The sequence below is a fragment of the Pezoporus occidentalis genome, unplaced genomic scaffold (genome assembly GCF_034315485.1).
Source record: "Pezoporus occidentalis ecotype Australia unplaced genomic scaffold, CSIRO_AGI_Poc_V1 ctg160, whole genome shotgun sequence".
Taxonomy (NCBI): Eukaryota; Metazoa; Chordata; class Aves; order Psittaciformes; family Psittacidae; genus Pezoporus; species Pezoporus occidentalis.
In genome coordinates, this window is record NW_026913426.1 from 1,003,349 (window position 1) to 1,023,326 (window position 19,978).

The 19,978-nt window shown below is 39.9% G+C and overlaps 1 protein-coding gene across 12 annotated transcripts in view; it reads left to right on the forward strand.

Moving 5' to 3' along the window:
• Positions 1-3,271: 3,271 nt before the first annotated feature.
• Positions 3,272-19,978, forward strand: part of BPTF (bromodomain PHD finger transcription factor) — a 52,880-nt gene continuing 36,173 nt past the window's right edge. For 11 of the 12 annotated variants that reach the window (XM_062612604.1, XM_062612602.1, XM_062612609.1 and 8 more), the window contains exons 1-2: positions 3,272-4,150; positions 15,594-16,416. In XM_062612604.1, coding sequence (XP_062468588.1) covers positions 3,511-4,150; positions 15,594-16,416 — 1,463 coding nt within the window. In that variant the 5' untranslated portion in view covers positions 3,272-3,510. Of the gene's footprint in view, positions 4,151-15,593; positions 16,417-19,978 lie in introns of those variants that run through there. The other variant, XM_062612614.1, reaches the window with a different exon arrangement.

The following is a 19,978-nucleotide window of genomic DNA, read 5'->3' on the forward strand; positions in this document are numbered from 1 at the left end:
TCTGGAAGTTGATATGTTCTAGTTGTATATGGAGTTATTGGAGGTCAGTACCAAATGTTTGTAGAAGTAAATTTAAACCACTACAATGGACAGCTGAAGAATCATGTAGGGGTACTTCTGGCACTGGCAGTAGTTGCTTTTTATTTTCTGAACAAGAAAATGAATCTCCAGTTTAAAATAAGAACATTCTTACCTACATCACCTGTTTTTAAGAAGTACTGTTTTTTCCAAGTACTTTTCAAGCACTGAACACCTCAGGTTAACCTGCTGTAGAGTGCTTGCTCAATACAGCTTCAAGTCTAGCATTTCAAATGATGTGTTAGCTTTAGATTCAATTTGACTGTCTTTAAAAACAAGTAGTGATCTGAAGTTGTATGAAAGCACCATTCTTTGAAGGTGTTACAGATATAGGTATCTATTGAATTGCACTTCCAATTCACTTAAAACTGACATGTTATAAGCTGTTTGTGGGACTGAATATTCAGCTAAATGATGGAATAGGGGAGAAAGAGGCAGATAAGCATAATGCTGGAGTATTTGAAGTCTAGTATAAAATGGATGGTTGGGGACAAGCCTTCAGAGAAGATAGATTGATGACAATGCAAATAAGTTGTTAACTTATTTTTCCTAATAATGTGATTGAATATTAATATAATTCAGTATATCAGTATGTTGATAAACTTTTGGTTTCATCATACTAAATAAAATGGTAATTGGTAATATACTGAATTACATCAGCAGAAGTCATGCAAGCCCTTGCTTCCTAAGACTGACTATTTAGTCTATAGTTGAGCTCTAGTCTTAACATTACTCAGCAACACCTTGGTGTCTTATAAACGTACATGTAACTGATTCTAGAGCTGAATACCTAAATTCAATGCCTAATACATGTTATGAAATAATTTGGAGGGATGAGCTGGACAAAAGCAGCTCAGTAATTTAAACGAGCACATGTTCACGTGTTACGAATGCCATCCAGCTCTAGGCTCTTAAGTTCTTTCTCTCACCCTTGGAGAAAGGAACCCATCCAGACAACAGCTTGGAACAACTAGGCTATTCATTTTATCCAAAATGCCCTTTGAAAGGAATCTTTCTCTCCATCTGTCTTGAGTATGGAGGCAGTATAGGGCCTCCTAGCAAAAATTCCTGCTGTATTCAAGTCACTTATAAATATGCTCATTTACTATATGAGCAGACTCACAACTTCATGTAGATAGGTTTTGTTCTTGGGAGTAGACATGGGGTAGGCAAGTAGGTTAAGGGGTTACAGTTGACTTCTCTGTACTGAGCTGTGTGGTGGAAAGAGTTAATTTATAGTCCTGATTTTGAAAGTTAATATAGCTCTCTATGCATCTGTTTCTTCACCTATAAAATTAAAATTCTTTGTGTCCTATCCAGTAAGCACTTTCACATCAACTGGTAAATAAGAGATAGGATTAAGAGACAAGGTATTCTGGTTCATAGTACTCAAATGCAAATTGCTCTTACTACCTTTGGTTTACTAAAAATATACAAAATCCACAATATTTTAGAGATGTTAATGCTCTCATAATGCTACAGGCTGCATGAATATTAGTGCGGTAGATACACTAGATACTTTTGCTAGATTCTCATCATGTAGATGGTAGAATTTACAAGTGTTTTTCCTAACATCACAAAGGAAGATAGTGAAATAACCTACCTCCAACCACAGATCTGTGTATTTATGTGTTTAAAGAGTTATCACAGTTCTTTGCAACCTTGTAAGAGGTTGCAAAAATTAGCCTGACATAAGCAATCTAAAGGTAACTTTGAACAATTCAGAATGCAAATGGAGGATAAAGGTGTGAATGGGGTTAGGCAATATTGTCTGCTGATGATGCTGTGTCTGTATCGTGCTGTGTCTAGACCGCAGCCCTGCGCCTCTGCAGCTGCAACACTGAATGTAAAAAGGGTGCAACTGAATATAAAAGAGATGCAGATAAAAAGCTGGATATGAGTGCAAATTGGGTAAACCCTGCTGCCTGGTGACATTGTGACATTGTTGCATGCTTGACACTGCAGCAGGTTTGTGGCTTTAATGAGATGCTCAGCCTGAGCAACAAGTTAATGAACAAAAGGCGCTTCAAAAATGACTGTAGAAGAATGCAAATTAAATTACATATTGGACATAGAGCTAGCATGCTTATGCCATGACCAGCATTGGGGTTTACATCACATGGAAGCATAAGCAAGAGACTGAGAGAAAATGAAAATGCAATCACACTTATTTGTTAATGGTAAGACGCTCTGGGATCCTAAAGCTGTGTAGATTTAGCAGTGAAAAGAAGGTTGGTTGTAAGAAACGCAAGATCTTTGCGCGCCTTGGGCTGGCTTTCAATTTGTACTGCTTTTGCTCAGGCAACCGATACCCGAATTCAAGTGGTGCCATTAGAAACCCAACAGTGCGATTGCTTTATGTAGATTTTTAGCCCTTTGGGGGCTCTGGCAAATGGGAAAACAAGAGGGAATATGAAATATATGAAGCCTATCTCTTTTTCATAGTGCTCCAGTGAACTGCAAGCACACAGCAGGCTGGAGAAAGATGGACAGAACTGCACGTGGTGGGTCTCCTCACTTACCTTGCTTTATACCGACCCTGGATCGATAATAGTGACCTGTGAGAGGGTTTTACTTTCTGCAGGTGGGTGAAGGTTTACAGCCGAAATAGGTGCAGTGGTGAAGGGGGCCCTGAGCGCATGGAAGGAGGGCGCCTCTCCTGAGGGGAGACCTGGTTTTGGCGGGCTCCTGTGAGAGCCGCTGCCCGGGGCGGAGGGACGGGCAGAGCCCGGCGCCTACCTGCGCTCTCAGCTCCCCCCTGAGGGGTACGCTGCCGGCTGAAGCCGAGGGGTGGCAGCCGGTGGGGGCTCCCATTAGGGCGCAGGTCGAGCTCTGGGAGAGAGAACCGGTGACGGGAGTCACTCTTCGGGTGTGGGGAGATCCTGAGGGGGGACACGGGACAGCTCCAGCCGTCGGCGGGGCTGGAGGGAGCCTCGTGGGAGGCGGTGGCGCCGGGGCAGCGCTTGGTGCCAGGTGTCGGTGGGGCGGGCGGGGGGCTCGCTGTGCGCCGGTGAAGGGAAGGCAGCGAGAGGAGAGCGGCGGGGGCGGCCCGGGGGAGAGCGGAGCCGCCTCAGAGCGCCGGCTCCAACATGGCTCTGGTGGCTGAGGGCGGCGGCTCCCCCTGGCGGCGGCTGTCGGGCGCTGCCGGTCACGTGAGGCGCTCGGGGCCTGCTGCCGCCGCCGCCGCTTCCCCCAGTCAGAGCGGAGCGAGCCGAGGCAGAGACGAAGAAACAAGATGGCGGCCGGTGGCGATCCGGAGCGGGACGCCGGCAATTCGGATTGAGCCCTCGGCCCTCACAGCTCGGCGGCCCCCCTCCCCGGCCCGGATCCCTCGCAGGGGGGGGAGCTTCCCTGTAGCCGCCTGTCCGGACTCCGAGCGCCCTCCCGAGCCTTCCTTTCCCCTCCCTTCCCCCTCTCGGCCAGCGCCCAGAGATGCGGGGCCGGCGAGGCAGGCCGCCCAAGCAGCAGCAGCCGGCGGCGGCCACCGCTCAGGCGAGCTCCCCGGCTCCGCCCGCCCCGGCGGGCCCCATCGGGGGGCTGAGGTCCCGGCAGCGGGGCAGCAGCCGTGGCAGGTGGGCGACCTCGGCCCAGGCGGAGACGGCGGGGCCCAAGCAGAAGGGAGCCGCGGCTGCCCAGGCCTCTTCCCCCGCCACCGCCTCCCCCAGGGGGGGCAGCAAGAGGAAGGGAGGCAGCGGCAGCAGCAGCACCCCTGGTGGGGGAGGCAGCAGCGGTAAGGGTAGGGGCAGGGCTGGGGCTGGAGGAGCAGGGGGAGGAGGCGGAGGAGGCAGCTGCAACAGCCAAGGCAGGGCTGCCTCGTCCAGGAGGAGCATCAGCAAAGTGGTGTACGATGATCATGAGAGCGAAGAGGAGGAGGAGAGCATGGTGTCCGAGGAGGAAGAGGAGGCAGACCCCGAGGATAACCAGGACTCTGAGGAGGAAGAGGAGGAGGAGATAATGGAGGAAGAGGACGACGACGACTCTGACTACCCTGAAGAGATGGAGGATGAAGACGATGCCAGTTATTGCACTGAGAGCAGCTTCAGGAGCCACAGCACCTACAGCAGCACCCCAGGTAGAGAGTCAGTGGGTTGAACTAAAACAAGTCGAGGGCACCCCACATGCTCCCCCTAGGTTTGCAAATACAGTCCGCACGCATTCTTCCTCCCATGCGTGTATGTAAGGGATGCCTGCAAGCACTCACAGGGAGAGGGGTATGCAAATTAACGACTGGCAACCCCACGGATGCAGGGAGCACTAGAAGATGCTTACAAACACATGCACTGGGAGGAGGGAGGGCATGCTGTAACAAGGGAATGCTGCAACAAGGGGATGCTTTGCAAATATGCATGGAGATTCTGGTGACGGCAGAAATGCATGATACACCAGGACGTGTTGCAAACAGTGTCAAAAGTGTATGGAGGATTCATTTAGAATCAAGGGGAAGGAGATGTATGCCTTGCAAAGAGGTCCCTTCAAATATATACAGGAAAGGATGGCTTGTGCTTGCAAATATAACTTGATGTTAAAAGGAGAGGAAGCACATGCAACTTGAAGTGGTCTTAAAAAGAAAAAAAGCCAAAAACCATAAAACACTGAAAATTTTCAGGCTCTTGAAGTCAGAGGTCTAACTGGATCCAGCATTTACTGGCATTAAGACAAAACTCGCTTTCCAAGGAGGGAAATGAGGTGCATTGTTCAAAATGGAGATTGCATTGTTATAGTTTGGGGAAAAGTGCATAGGGCCTCCTTGCAAGGGTGTAAACCTACTTTTAGTTAAACACAAAGATTGAAAGGTGGAGGTTGGGTCAGAAGCCTTGGTGTTAAATACTGCATTTGTCTTAAAATATGGCAACCTTTAAAACTCATGTTGGTGTTAAAACTCCTTAAACATCATTTTGATTCTTTTATTTAATTTTTTTTTTTTATCTCTAATGGCAAATTTGGGCTCGGATTTTTCAGGCCTGTGCTTCTGTTTGTGCGTAATTAGTTCTTAACCATGTGCATTTCAAGCTTCAAATATTCTTTTATCTAAACGTAAACACTTTAGATTTATTTGAATTCATTCCAGAATGGAGTACAAGCTTAGGAATTATTTAAGTTTGTTTGGTTCTTTTTAAAGTCTTTGAACCAGGAGAGTAGTTAAACTCAGGGATAACCCAGGAGTGTTTCTGAATTGGGCTACAGGGTCAGAGGCGCTGCTGTTGTACAAGTATTTGACCGATTTGGAGGGAGGGAGGAACAGGTTGTTGGTGTAAATGCACTGCGTCTTAATTAAATAAGGAGTGTAGTTCAGAGTAGTTAGCTGACTTTATAAAAGGGGGAAGTACTGGTTAGTGTGTCATTTGTTTTTATTTTGGTGAGTTAATGGTATCAGCTCATTATGTGACTTCATCATAGTCCTTAAAGACCTCTGGGTATCTGTCTAATATATATGTATTTATATCCATATGCTCAGGAACCTAAATGAATCAAAACAAGTACAATCAATACTAAACGAGTTTGATTTCATTTTGAAGGTGTTAGTTTACCTGTTGCAGGGATGAACTGCCATCAAATTTTTTTTTTGTGAATATTTATTACCTTAAAGATTGAGGTCTGGCTTCACAGAAGGAGAAAAACCTTTCCAGTACTCTCTTGACTTTTAACTCTTTATTTTCTTCTTACTTATACTAACTTCAATTTTTAGTACTTTTTTGGGGAATGCTTTTGTCAGGGAAAGAATATTTTTATTACTTTAATTGGCCTGGTCCGGAAAGTACTTCTTACATGAGCATCCAGGTTTAAAATGAGTTCTGCAGAGTATGGGTGTATTCAATTTTTGAAATGTACTCAAGAGTTTTGGCAAATAAGATACTTCTGTGAGCATTGTTGTACAAGCATAGACAGGTTTTGTGTGGTATTGAGGTGTATCAGAAACCATTTTGATAATTTATGTGTTTACTTCTTACATGGTCAGGGTAACTTCAGTTAACTTTTATGAGATAAAGCTTAAGTAAGCATTTTCATCCTTATGTGCTTTTTTGGGTTGTTACATTGGGTGTTTGATAGTTAAAACATCTATGTTGTTATTTTGGCAATTTACTGCCAGTTCTCATTAGCTCAGTATTTGCCTAAAGGTCTTCCTCCTCCTTCCCTCTCTCCCAGAAATGCTGTTGCCCTATTGCAAAGAAAGTGCAAAACTTTTTCATTCAAGCAGCTCAGCCTGTTTTGTTTCTGCTGAACAAATACCTAAATTGTGAGTGGTGCTACACAGTTGTGGCACTAATTGAAATCCTAGTCTTATTCAGGAAGAGATACTTGAATTAGAACAGCATTAACAGGTGGGGAAAAGATTCACCTAACCTCAGCATGTCTTTATCTTACTGTGGCCAGTGCTGAGAAGAGTGCTATGAGTAGGGCACGCATGCAGTGATCTGTCTTCAGAGTTTTCTGTGGGCTCTGCTCTTTGATTCAGGTGCATGCTGAGCCAGAACTAGTCTTTAGCTATGTTTAGATACAGGGGTTTTTCTTTCATATATTTATCATCAAACCAGACAAGTTGTAATACACAGTGGCAAAGTTCCTGTGAGTAACTGGAGAGCTTGAAGGATTACCTTCTCCAAGCTGGCCCCAAACAGAGTCATGCAGTGCCCGCTAGGTTTTTTCTACTTGAGATGATGATGAATGATTATTCTCTACTTAGCTTCCCTAACCATGTGCAGCTGAAGAGATTATTTTTTGAGAGCAGAGTATTGAAAAATTGCAGTTCCAATCAAACTCTTCTACCAAACAAGATTTTACACATAAATCACGTCCACTTAAATGAGTGACAGATTTTTACAACTTTTTCAAGCTTACATTGAATAATGAATTAAAAGATCACAGTGCAATGTCTGTAGCCAAGAAAGGCTCAATTTTTGTGCTTTGCTGGAGAGTTTATGATATATCTTGAACTGGAATCCAGGAGTGCTTTTTTTACTGTATTATTAAAGTATTTAAAGAAACAAAATCCTAGGAATGGTAAAACACCTTTGATATAATGCTTAATAATGGTACAGTAAAAGCTTATTGTGTGAATGCATATGACATTTATCATTGCTTTTTCTTCTGCTGGACAGAGTTTTGGTAGAGGGACTGCATGTGTGTAATGTCCCTCCTCTTATCCATTTGTATCCCCAGAAGGTAGATGTACTTTTAGAATAGCTATTGTATATGTCTTGTATCACTAAACATTTTTGCCATTACCTGTCCACTGCAAGTTCTACTTTAGGCTTGCCACAATTACGTGTATCAAGTATTGTCCATATGCTGTAGCATTTTAAAAGGAGGACTTAATCAACATGTCTACAAGTCCTTCATTTTCCGCTTCTTGATTTTCTTTGTCAAAAATCAGGAAAACTAGTTTTAGGAAGAGCTGTACATCTAGATTTTGGCTGAGATAATTATCAGACTCTCTAACAAGCAAACGCACAGCAGTGGAGTTGTGAGCCAAAATATTTGTCTTTAAATATATGAATTTTTTTAGATGGCTTTTGCTAGTCTGAGCATTTGCACTGATTGTCCATCACTTCTCTTAACCAGTTACTTCACTAGTGTGCTTTCATTTTCATTGTGAATGTATTTAACTGGAAACGAGGTGCTGTGTTTTGTGTGTCTGTAGTAATTTTATATCTCTTAACCTGTTTTCATGCTCTTGAAGAATAGTTTAAGTGAGATAGAACAGTAAGATACGCAGCCTCTTTTGTCTGTCATGTGAGAAGATTTACCAGCCTTCCAACCATCTTACCCAGGGTACCCTGTTCTCTAAATCTGTCAAGCTCTTATTTTACCATTTAGTAATCTGAATTTAGATTTTACTCCAGAGGAACTGTCACTAGTTCATCATGCCAGTCATGAAAAACAGAAGAGTCCTAGCAAAGAAATGGTGTAGAAGGAGTAAATTGCTGGCTGATTCTGTTGCATTGACATGCGAATTTCCGGTTTATCTAAGAGCTTTTGTCACTTCAGTCATCTTTCTGAGAAGCTCTGTGCAGCAATTACCGTGCCGTTATCAAAGTTTGTATGTTGTGAAAGGTAGAATATTTTGCTGCGTTTATTGTGCAAACTTTGTAGGGCTGCAGTAAAATTCCATAGCTGACCGTTGTATTGAATAGAACTGGTGTAAGGTGAATTGATGTGGATTTTAGTAGACCGGGGCTGTCTCTCAGAACTTACTAACTTCTGAAATTAGTTGCAACTTATCCCGAGTGTGTGCCAGCTAAGAAATTATCTGTCAGAATGTTCCTGAAGATTGTTATGTTAGTGCTACCTTTTTGCCTCCTGGGCTCTAGGCACAGAAAAGTTGTTCCTCCAGGTACTTCTTGGAATGCCAGTGTGGGATCTCATCTGCTTGTCTCGCACTGGTTATCCAAATGTTAAAATGATGCCTTAGAATATAGGGGGTTTGTATTCTTGGCTCCTACAGAGAGTGTACTGATGGCCATGATGCTGAGAAATTAAACTGTTAATGTAAAATTGATTTAGAAGTGTAGTACAGTAGATGTACAAAGTGAAACACAGCCAGAAGTTTTAAGGTTTTCAGACAGTGGTTAAAGAGCATGAAGGTCTGGTTTTGTACAGTGCAAAGCGCTAGTTAAACTTAGGAGCATGTGTTGAGAGTTTCTGTGGTGTGGGTGCCCTCAGGATCTAGTCTAGTAACCGGTTATTTTTTCATTTTCACTTCAACTTCCAAACCTTTTTTGGTGCTTGGAAAGTCTCATTTTTTATGTCAGGTTAGGTTTTAAGTTTTTTATCAGGTTATTTGGTTTACAGTGGTTTTTACTTTTCCAGGCAAAATAAATCGATTTGGGCTAGGTATGGGTATTGCAGAGCAAAACTCTGTTTGGAGCTGCACTTACAAATAGCTACTAATGCATCTTATTATTTCAGGAAATTTCTAAGAGATTTAAACTTGTAAATATTAGAAACATGTTGATTGTCATGTTGGCTTTTTTAAAAGGCAAAAAAGGTGTTTTGTATAAGTCAAGCCCTTTAATTTTGTCCTATCTCAAGAAAAAGATTTAAATTTTACAGGTTTGGTACTGTTTTTCATAATATATTCTTATTTCATGTTAAACTGATTCATTTTACTGCTTTTTCTTCTTTGGCATAAGCTGAACAAATGTTCTCCCGAGAGGTTGGCTTTTAATTAAGGAACCAGTTTGGGTATTGCTGTGGCAAACAAGTAGCTATATCCAGTTCATGCATTCTGCTGTGAGGGGAAAAAGAAAAGAAAAACGCACAGAAAAAGTTCTCTAATGCGTTTTCATCAACTGGTTTCAGTTTTATCAGTGATATTTGACACGACCTTGTGTGTTGCTGTACAGTCTATTTGAATCTTGCCTGGTGAAGTGTAGCAATTTGGGACAGCAAATGTCTGATTCTTGTACGTTTATTAAAACCACACAAAAAAAGGAGAGTCTTAGTGAGTTTAGGAGGGTAGTTAAAAGCCAGATTTCCAGGAGGAAGGAAAACCTAGGAGAGGGTCCTCTGTAAGGAGTACTCATGCTTCCAGGACGTCATATAATTGCCAGTTGGTCTTTACCTTGAGAAGTTTTAGTAGTGACTCATGATCTGGAGAACAAAACCAACCCACTTCTGTTGTACTAATGGTGGACCTCAGTGTTAGTGTGATTTGACTTGATGAACTTGAAACCAAAAAACTTATCTCTTACTGGGGGGAAATGTGAAGTTTTTTCACTTGCTGGGGTCAGTTTTGTGGAGTTTGCCAGCTGGGGGTTTGTGCTATCATTATTTCCCCCCTCCTGTGACAGATAACCAAAATAGCTGAAACTCCTCCGTCTGTCTTTTCCCTCCCCTATACTCTACCAAATGTATCTTCTCCATTGTAGCTGTGAACAGGAACTCTAAGCTGGAGTCTTAGAGCCCAAATGCTGAGAAATCAAGAGGAAGGGAAAGTTTTTAGAGCAGAGAAATGAGACCAGTTGTGAGCTTTCTAATCAAGAAATACTGGAACCAGTGCTTATTTTTCAGGTCATACCAGTACAGCTACCACTGTCTCCCTGTTTAAACAAGACAGTGGTTCTGGCAGAGTATTTATTATGTAAGGCCTTCATCCACCAGTCCATCACCTGAAATATATTGGGCTGAAAGGCTGTGTTTACTAGCACTGTACATCTGGAGTAAAGGGATACGTAACAAGTGAAACAAGGCAAAACGGGATTTTTGTCCTTTCTGTTTGGCTATGTGTGTATGGTAATGGGAATACAACTAAAGCACAAAGCATGGAATTCATACTTAGTCATGGTATAGCCTTTTCTGTATTCTGGACACTTATGTAAATAGTTGGTTTAGATACTCTGTTTTAAAACTAAACCACGTAAATGTGTAGTTTTAAAATTAAAACTACATAAACAAGAAGATATTAAAGATGGTTAAAATGTTTTTAAGTTCCATATTCTCCTGTGCTAAAGAGTTAAAGAATGGATGTGACTTTCCCCTTTCTTCTTTCAGTCTGTCAGTGAAAACGGAGACAAGGTTTTTGGTCCTTTTATACTCTATTTCTGAATTTTGAGAGGGTCAGCGTAGGGACTGAATAGGTTGAATAGATGGAAATTAAAAAGGAAAAAAAGCAAGGGTTTGGTTTTTTTTGAAGTGCTTCACTAAATTCTGGGTTTCGGTGCTCGGCCTGTTACTTCAGTAATTTTATTTTATTGCAAACATCATTAGTGTGTTTCTTAAATATTTGTAATATAAATTATTTTAATAGATTATAGTAAGTGTAGGCTGTAATTATCAATATCTATAATTAAATGTGCCATGTGAATAAAATTGTTTACTCTTTAATCTTAATTACAGGCAGCTCTTCCGTTAGAGAATTCAAAATAGGGACAGGCATCCATTGCAGACTTCATCACTTTTGGAGACAACTAGTGAGGGAATGTGATTAAAAGAAGTTTATGCTAGATAGAAGTATAACGCTGAGATGCTCAAGATGATCTGGATCCTGTAAATAGTCCAATCATGGCAGCAGGAGGCCCTTGGTAGATCAGTTTCTCCTGCCAAATAAAGCTATGGAATTTGAATGGTGTAGAGGTGGACTTTTTCTTTCTTTGTAATGGCTCAAACCTGAAGGTGGAGTTTGATTCAGGGATTTGGTTAATATGCAGAAAGGATCTTAGAAGTATACAATTCACATGTAATAAAGCTGGAGTCCATTTGGGGAATCTTCAGTGTGTAAATTGACTTTCGTTAATTGACAGTAGGTACATCTAGATTCAGTTTGAAGTCTAGTCAGGTGCTTAAAGGTGACGTACCTGCTGTTTGAACACTTGCTCTGGAATCCTCTTCATGTTCTTTTGGTTTAGACAAAGTAGTACAGAAGTAAGTTTCATTTTTTACTTAAAAAAACCCTGCTGCTATGAGATTTCTACAAATGGGAAATTACCCAGGGCACATCATAAAAATGATTTATCCAAAGTTATTTAACTATAACAAGAGAAATTAATGCAGTAGGTGATGTAGTAATACAAAGTTAGGAAAAGAGCAGCAGTGTACTCTTGCCTCCTCAGTGTGGTCATTGCACTCATTTGTTAAGCTATTTCAATTCTGTATGTTATTTTAAGTGCATATTAAGGTACTGGGGTATGGTTTTGGTTTGGAGGGTGGGTGTGTCTGACAGCGAATACCAAATTCAAGCCCTGGATGTGTTGCCTTGGGGAGAGGAGATTTTCTTTGAAAGTGAAAAGCTTGCAAAGTTGGATACGTTTACTGTAGGAAGACTGGTTTTCAGAATTTGAGGGTATGTATGAAGAGCAGTTGGGTAAACATGAACTGTGAGCTTCAAAAACCTTCACAGAAGTTCAGACTGCTTCTAAATAGTGTGAGCTGTGCAGGTTGTCAGCATGCTGCAGATAACTGGCAATGAGGAAATTGTTATTATCAGAATCACAAGGAAGCCTGGAGTCCTTGTTTGGAATTCCAAACTGCCTTTCTTCAGCTGTCTGGGCTAGCTGTGAGGGAGAGGGTTATCCACCCAATCAGCAGAATACAAACATTTCAGCCCGAAACAGAGGCCATAGGACTTTGTCATTGTTATATCGTATTCCATTGGTCCACACTTGTAATTTAAGTTCAACAGCCACTTAGAGTACTTCCAATTTTATGAGCACCTTGGCAGAGGATGTTCATATTTTTCACTGGAGATTAGACTGTTAGTTTTGTTGGTTTGGGGTTTTGGGGTTGTTTTTTAAAGTTGGTTGGAGTGTTTCTTGAGATTGCACTTGATGCATTGAACAGGGATATGTTTAAGCGCAAATCGGCTTGGAACTTGTGAATTTCCGAATCAGACTTTGTGATTCCCTTCTTGGCTTCAAGTTCTGTTCAGGCTGGATACAGCAAAAATCAATAACAAATTGAAAGTGAAATTTGAAATAAACATGGAAGGATTTTCAATACCATGCCACAGAGCCACTCAAGGAAATATGTCTGGGTACCATTTCTTACATCTTTGAATACTTTCTTTGTTTAGCTCTGGAAAATGGATTATATGCAGTGCAGGATTGTTCAAAGCAGTTCAGTGTCCAAAAAGAGAAATTATATGAGCTCTTGAAATGTGGTGTGTGATTTACAGTACACAGTACTGTAAATTTACAGATTTACAGTGGGTTGGCAGTGTTGAGTGGTATGATACAGTAACTGGGCTGCGTACCATGAGGTCGCTTACCATGTTCACAAGGCAGTGGGCAAAGGAGCATACGTTTTATTATGCAGTATGTTTTTCCTTATTGTCTAAACTACCTTTACAATTACTTCAGAAATTTCTGTGCTGTATACTAAAGCAAACATGAAAATATGTGACTTGATTTAAATTGAAGATGAAGGGTGGTGTGAATAATGCAACCACACTGTTGCACTGTACTTGCACCAAAAATCAATTCTTTATGAAGAATTGTGGTAGTGTGACAATCTTTGTGTCCCAATAACACATTTATTCTAGACCTCTAACTGTACCAATATGCTTCCTCTGTAAGGTGAGATGTTAGAGGGCTTAAACTTTTTCAGAAAACATTAGGAATGCCCATTTTAAGGTTCCTTTATGTGCTTCTCCTGTTAATTTGATGTAAGAAATATACCAGTGTTTCTCTCTTGTGAAAGAGACATCAACAAAGATGGTGTAGGGTAAGTCAGGTTTTTGTTTGGGATTTCTTTCAATGGAGGATAAAAGCAATGAAAAAGACAATAGTAATTTTGTTCTTGGAGTAGGAAATCTTAACAAATGAGAAGAAATAAGGAGTCTTTGCTTCTTTGAGCAGTGTTCCTTTATTCTAGCTTATCTTTACTGAGGGGGTTTGTAAATTCTGATTAATTTAGGTAAACCAGGGTTATCATTCTTGCTGCATACTTTCTTGAAAGGCTGTTTCTTTCATGGCTTTACTGTGTGACAAACATGTTTTTCTGCTGCTGCGATGGCAAACACTGCAGGAAATTCTAGTTTGTAGCCCTGCCACTTTCTGTGATACTTGGACTCTGTGAAGACCATCAGTAGTGTCAGAATATCTGTTTTGTGCTCCAGTTATATTGTATGATCACCTACTAGGGCTGGTCCTACACCATCCTGCAATACTGAAGGAAGCTTCAGGCCCCTAACATAGTTTAATCAGAGTGTGCAAGTGTGTGCTTTGCTTTGGGGTCTTTTAATTAAACCAGCTCTGGTTTATGCATGCATCATGGTGATAGCATTGGATCGTGGAGATAGGAAAGTTGAGTTTAATCTAGATGTTTCTTGCTTTGTGTCTGGCTGTGAAACTCCTGTGGTTTTGTGTGTTTGCCATGATTAAACATTTTCCACTTATTTGTGTAAGAGCATCTTGGAAGACAGTCATACAGACATTCCTTCGCTTTCCACAGGCAGAACTCAAACTTCACTAAACTTGGAAATTTATTTTTGTATGCAGATGATGTTGACCCATTACTTCTGTAATGGAAACATCTGGCAGATCATCTTTATATTGCTTTAGAGTGTCTAATTTGTTGTGGAAGATTTCATTCTTTAAAGTTTGAGAGGCAGAGATGTATCTGATGTCATCTTGCCCATCTAACTCAATGATTGATTTATTTATCTTATGGAATCGTTTGGCAAACTGTCTGTTATGTGTCAAGGTGTTTCTGAAAGGTAGCTTCTCTTTTTGGTATCCTTTTCCTTTCCTTTTCAGTGCATTAAAGTTTCAGTGATGGTGTATTTAGATTCAGCAGGATCTGTCTTTGGGTATCTGCCTGCTTTAGCAGGTCTTGCTCCCTATTAGACTTATTTCCTGTATCTGTGGGAGTATTGGAGGGAGTTGGATGGGTTGAACAAATGCCACAGAGAACCATTTCCTGTTCATGGCAACATCCAAGATGACTTGAAACTTGGTTTTAAAACAAGAAGCTGGTTTTATGATAAGTTTATGAGATTGTCTAAACTTGATTTTGTTGTTTTTTTTTTTTATAAAGGAAGTAGGTTTAATGAGTGCATATTAATACTTCAACTGATAGCTGCAAGACAGTTGTTGCATGTAGCTGGATACTTTGATAGAAGATGGAAATATTTCATCTCTCTGGTAGTTAGTGCTGTGTACAGGGGCCTTCCTCTTTTGTTTTCCCTTCTGCTTGGCATCAAGGATAGTGGAATTAAATGGAAGAAGGTGCAGCATCTCATCTGAATTAGCATCTGAGTCTGAATTAATTATACTCAGTATCTATTCTTTTAGGTAGTGAAACAGGTCTTCAGACAAGCTTTTTGTGTTAGGCTTTGTCCTTCCCTAAATCTGCCGCCTCCTCATTCTGTGGAGATATCTCCTGGCTCATTGAAGCATGTGGGGGGAGGTTTTTTGTGTGTTTTGTTTTGAAAGATTGGGAGTTCCTGAAGCATTTTCATATAATATCACATTTAACTTTTGTTTCTGGCTTGTAAGTATCCAGGCTAAATATTCCAGTTAAAAGGCAGTGGAGAATGTGATTTAGGTTCTGTTTTGTGTTCTAATTTGGTTGAAATTGATGTCCTATGATATCTGCTTGAAATGATCTTTCTGTGTGCTATGGCTGGACAGGAGAATAGCTTGCAGGATTTAAATGCAAAACGTCTATTGTTTGAAGCTGGATGCTTTAAGTTTAAAATTAAATTTCCAGGAAGGAATGATAAACAAGTCATGCTGAGTAAAAATGAGGAAAAAAATCTAAATATTTTGGCTGAGGAAAACATCTCTTTTAAGTAATTTGAACAATTAAAATTCTAGTTGTCATTTTAAAGCTTCATCAGATTACACGGGAAATGCAACTGCTCTCAGTGTCTAAAGCAAAACTTCAGCTAGCTTGTGTGTTTTATTTTTTATACTGTTAAAGTATAAGATTATTAGGTGAATTATCACGTTGTGTAACTGAAGATGTAAATCCTTAATTGACAGTGGTTTAGAAAGTTTGACGCAGTCATTGTTCATGGATGTTTAAACAAGTTGACCAGTGAATGGCAAAATTCTTACTGTTGCTTTTTATTCCAGGTAGGAGAAGACCAAGAGTGCATCGTCCTCGTTCTCCAATATTGGAAGAAAAAGATATCCCACCCTTGGAGTTTCCTAAATCCTCAGAGGACTTAATGGTGCCTAGTGAGCATATAATGAATGTTATTGCCATCTATGAGGTACTAAGGAACTTTGGCACTGTTTTACGCCTCTCTCCTTTTCGTTTTGAGGACTTCTGTGCTGCTCTGGTAAGTCAAGAGCAGTGCACACTTATGGCAGAGATGCATATAGTGCTTTTAAAAGCAGTTTTACGTGAAGAAGACACTTCAAATACTACCTTTGGACCTGCTGACCTCAAAGATAGCGTTAATTCCACTTTGTATTTCATAGATGGAATGACGTGGCCAGAGGTTCTGCGGGTATATTGTGAGAGTGACAAGGAATACCATCATGTTCTTCCTTACCAAGAGACAGAGGACTATCCTTATGGACCAGTAGAGAATAAAATCAAAGTTCTGCAGTTCTTAGTGGATCAGTTTCTTACAACAAACATTGCACGTGAAGAGTTAATGTCAGAAGGTGTTATTCAGTATGATGATCATTGTAGGGTTTGTCACAAACTTGGGGATTTGCTTTGCTGTGAAACTTGTTCAGCTGTGTACCATTTGGAGTGCGTGAAACCACCTCTTGAAGAGGTACCAGAAGACGAATGGCAGTGTGAGGTCTGCGTAGCACATAAGGTGCCTGGAGTAACTGACTGTGTTGCTGAAATCCAAAAAAACAAACCATACATTCGACATGAACCTATTGGATATGACAGGCATAGGCGAAAATATTGGTTCCTGAACAGAAGAATCATTATGTAAGTATAACGGGAATCAGTATTTTCTAAATAATACCACATTGAATGCATTTTTAGTATATCCTGTAAGTTGCTGTTGCCATCTTAAAGTTGTTCTTTTGTTAGATAAGACCATTGCTTGCTGTTTTGCAAGGAAATTTCTAAGGACCATGTAATTAATCCATCGATTTGCTCCAAAATAAGTATTCTCATAATCTGTATATAAAAAGGGGAAAAACCCCAGGGTCTCTGGCTTAATATTAATATGCCTAAAACACATGAATGTGAGGAAAAGAGAGGGAGTTTTAATAAGAACACTCCATTTTTTTGTGAAAGTTACTGAAAAGCAGTCTAACTCTCTTGGTGATCACATGTATAGGATGCTAGTTTTGTATACTTTCACCTGCTTAAATAGTACTTGGCTGTTAGCTACTGGTACTGGTTTGATGGTCTGCCTTTGCAGGTAAGACTTTCAGAGCACTTGAATGTGTTCAGCATATTAAATAGAAATGCAGCAAATATTGTATGCGAACACTTCTGTAAAGATAAAGTCAAAACATTAAGAAATGCCTGTCTTTAAGTCATCTCCTTTATACGTTTAACACTTTCCTGTTACTGGTTGGCCTTGAGATACTAATGTATTTCAAAACATTAATAATAATCAGACCCTTGTTAGTGAGGGTGTTGTGCCCTGGTTTCACCTGAAAAGTTGAATCTAAAATTATAAAAATACTTCTACATTTGTCGCAGGAAAATAGCTAAAGACTGTTTTTTTTTCATATAAAAGACTGTTCTTATGTAATTGTTCTTGTAGTGGCAGAGAAAGTGTATTTAAGTGAAATCAGTAGTGTTGTAATTTTGGAAAGATAAAGGTATTTCGCTGGATTTCTTGAAATACAGTTTTCCATTCAGCATTATGGAGAATATAAGCCACTGCTGAGTACCTTGACAGGAATGCACACAAAATGTTTCATGGTGAATGTTAAGATACTAACCAATGTCTTTAAAAGGGGTTGTGATGGCTGTTGATAGTATTACATCTTACAAACAAGACACTTCTAAGGACTCCTTTTAGTCTTTTAAAATATAGTGCTCTTTCTTTAATGGTGAATTTCTCTAATGATGCTTGAAGTATTCATTATCGCCACTTTTTGTTTCCTGTGTGTTCTTTTACACTTGTAAAGAAAGACTCCGTGTTGGATTGTTTTTAGTTTCTCTGGGTTATAAATGCCACAGTAGTATCAAGCAGTCTTTTAAAAGGTGCAGGGAATCTTTTCCACTCTTACCTTTGTTTTATATGCAATCACATGCTCTACAATGTGTGGTGTATCATTTATGGTTCAGCAGGATGTGATGGTCAGCCTGAAGCTGTTGAAATCCTAATTCTTCCATTCCCTCATATCTAATTTTCTACCTCAGTTTCCAGAAAATGAGTTGGAAGTTTGCTTTTTGCAAAAAGCTTGGCTGTAAAGGACATGTAACTGATACCCTTTTTGTTCTAGTTACCTGGGTTTTAATGACTTACAGGGCATGATTTTTCTCTCTTTTGAACTCTTGAGGAAAAGGTTGTTCTAAAGAAGGGGTTTTCCTCACTGCTCTACTGTACTGGCCGAACAATTATATTCTGCCTGCCATTAGAGGTCTAGGAAGCAGCATTAAAAAACCCAGTGTCATTCAGGAGCTTATTTTAAGATGAATAGGCCCCCAGTATGTAGACAGTTTGGTAATTATTGTTGACCAAACTTGATCTAGGAAACAATGTTTTTCTTCCTAATGAAGAGTAATATTTGATGCTGAGGAGGTTTTGATACAGGCAGTACTTCAGTATAGTTTAAACTAAACTAAACCATGCGGGTGCTTCTTGTTCCTTTGAAATCTGCATGTGTGAAAGTTCTTTGGCATGTTGGTAGTAATTTTAACTGCACTAGAAAAGATACCTTCAGAGGTTGAATGAATTTTTTTTTTTCCAGTGGTTTTGCATTCCTGCTAGGAATTCAGTGGACAAAATACTTGCTGCAAGTTTTATGAATTTAAGTTTTATATCTCACTTGGGATTTATTCAAAGAGACAGACATCAATATTCCATTTCAAATCAAAATAGATGAGAATTGTAAACAATACAGCAAAAGGAAAATTTTTATTGGATTTTCCATTTTACTGAGGTTTTGTTAGTGACCAAAATAGTTCAAAATGTAAATAGAAAAGTATTTTGATGTTTACGAAGGCAAGAAATGCAGTGCAGCCATTGTTCCCTGACTTATTTTTGTATTCTTATGTTGCTCATCAAGGTTGGAATACTCTTCCCCTGCTCGTCCCTGTCCTTGCTGTCATTAGATATCATGCCTTCTTCTAGTATCGATGTGCCTGTGCTTGCTTCCAAAACAAGTTCTTCATGAAGTATGTGGTTTGGATTAAAAATATTTCAAATCCTCCTGATGGAATTGGAAGAGAAAACAGATGGTCAGTTGTGCTGGTGGTTCTGCAGCAGCAGCAGCAGCTCTCTTCAACAGCAGTGTGGGATGTACAGAACCAAGCAATTCTACTGGACTTTTCACAGAACTTTGATGCATTTAATTATGCATAATGTGCCTTGAATCTTCTTGCCAAAGCCACTTCATAAGGGCACAAAAGTATTTACTGCATAACTAAATTCCAGGGAAATATAACTAATAATTCACAAAGATATTAAACTCTGTACTTTCAGGTTTTAATGTCCTTTAGGTTCAGTAAGCATGCTGTATTGCAAACCCAACCATTTCCCACATATATCTGTGTGTATATATATATATATATATAACAAGTTTAAACTACACCTGTTTGGATAACAGGTTAATTTAAAGGAGATCTGCCAAATGCTAAAAGTTGAGATTAATTAATTAATATTATCATATCAACTTTATTAAAATAAATAGAGTATATTCACCAATACCATGGGATCAAATATATCAGAGGAAACTGATAGATCTAAAACTGATCTGCACAAACACTGATTTGAATCCTTGCCATGGGGGATTGGAGGACTGAAATCCTAAATTCTTGGATTTTTCTGTTTTTCAGAGGGGTTTTAGGGCTTTTTACTACTTTTCTCCTTATAAATGTTATAAATCCCTCATACCACTGTTTTTCCCATCTTTGAAAGGGTTTTGTAGATCTCTTCTTGATCACCAATACTTTTATTTCCATACTGATCACCTGCTGAGGGCCGTAAGCCTTGTTTAAGCCCATCGTTGTGGTTGTTTCTCTTTTCCACCTCTTCTGTTTTACAAAGAAAAGTGGTCACTGAGGAGGTCTCCTCCCATACATCCCCAGGAGCAAATAGCAATGAGGTTTAAGAAAATCTTGTGGTCAAGAGAAAAAGAATTCCTGAGTTTTTAGTTTCAAGCTGTTAACAAACTTAGGATGATGTCTCTGGGTCTGTGCCTTTGTTTTGCTTGTAAAGGTTATTTCTGCAAGTGAAGTCAGGGAATTTAGGACTTTGATTTGCATTCTCCTTGTAAAACTGCTGCAATGTTCTAACAGGTTCTCTTTCTAGACATACTGAGACGCTTTGCATTTGTCAGATGTTTATGAAAGCAGATGAAAC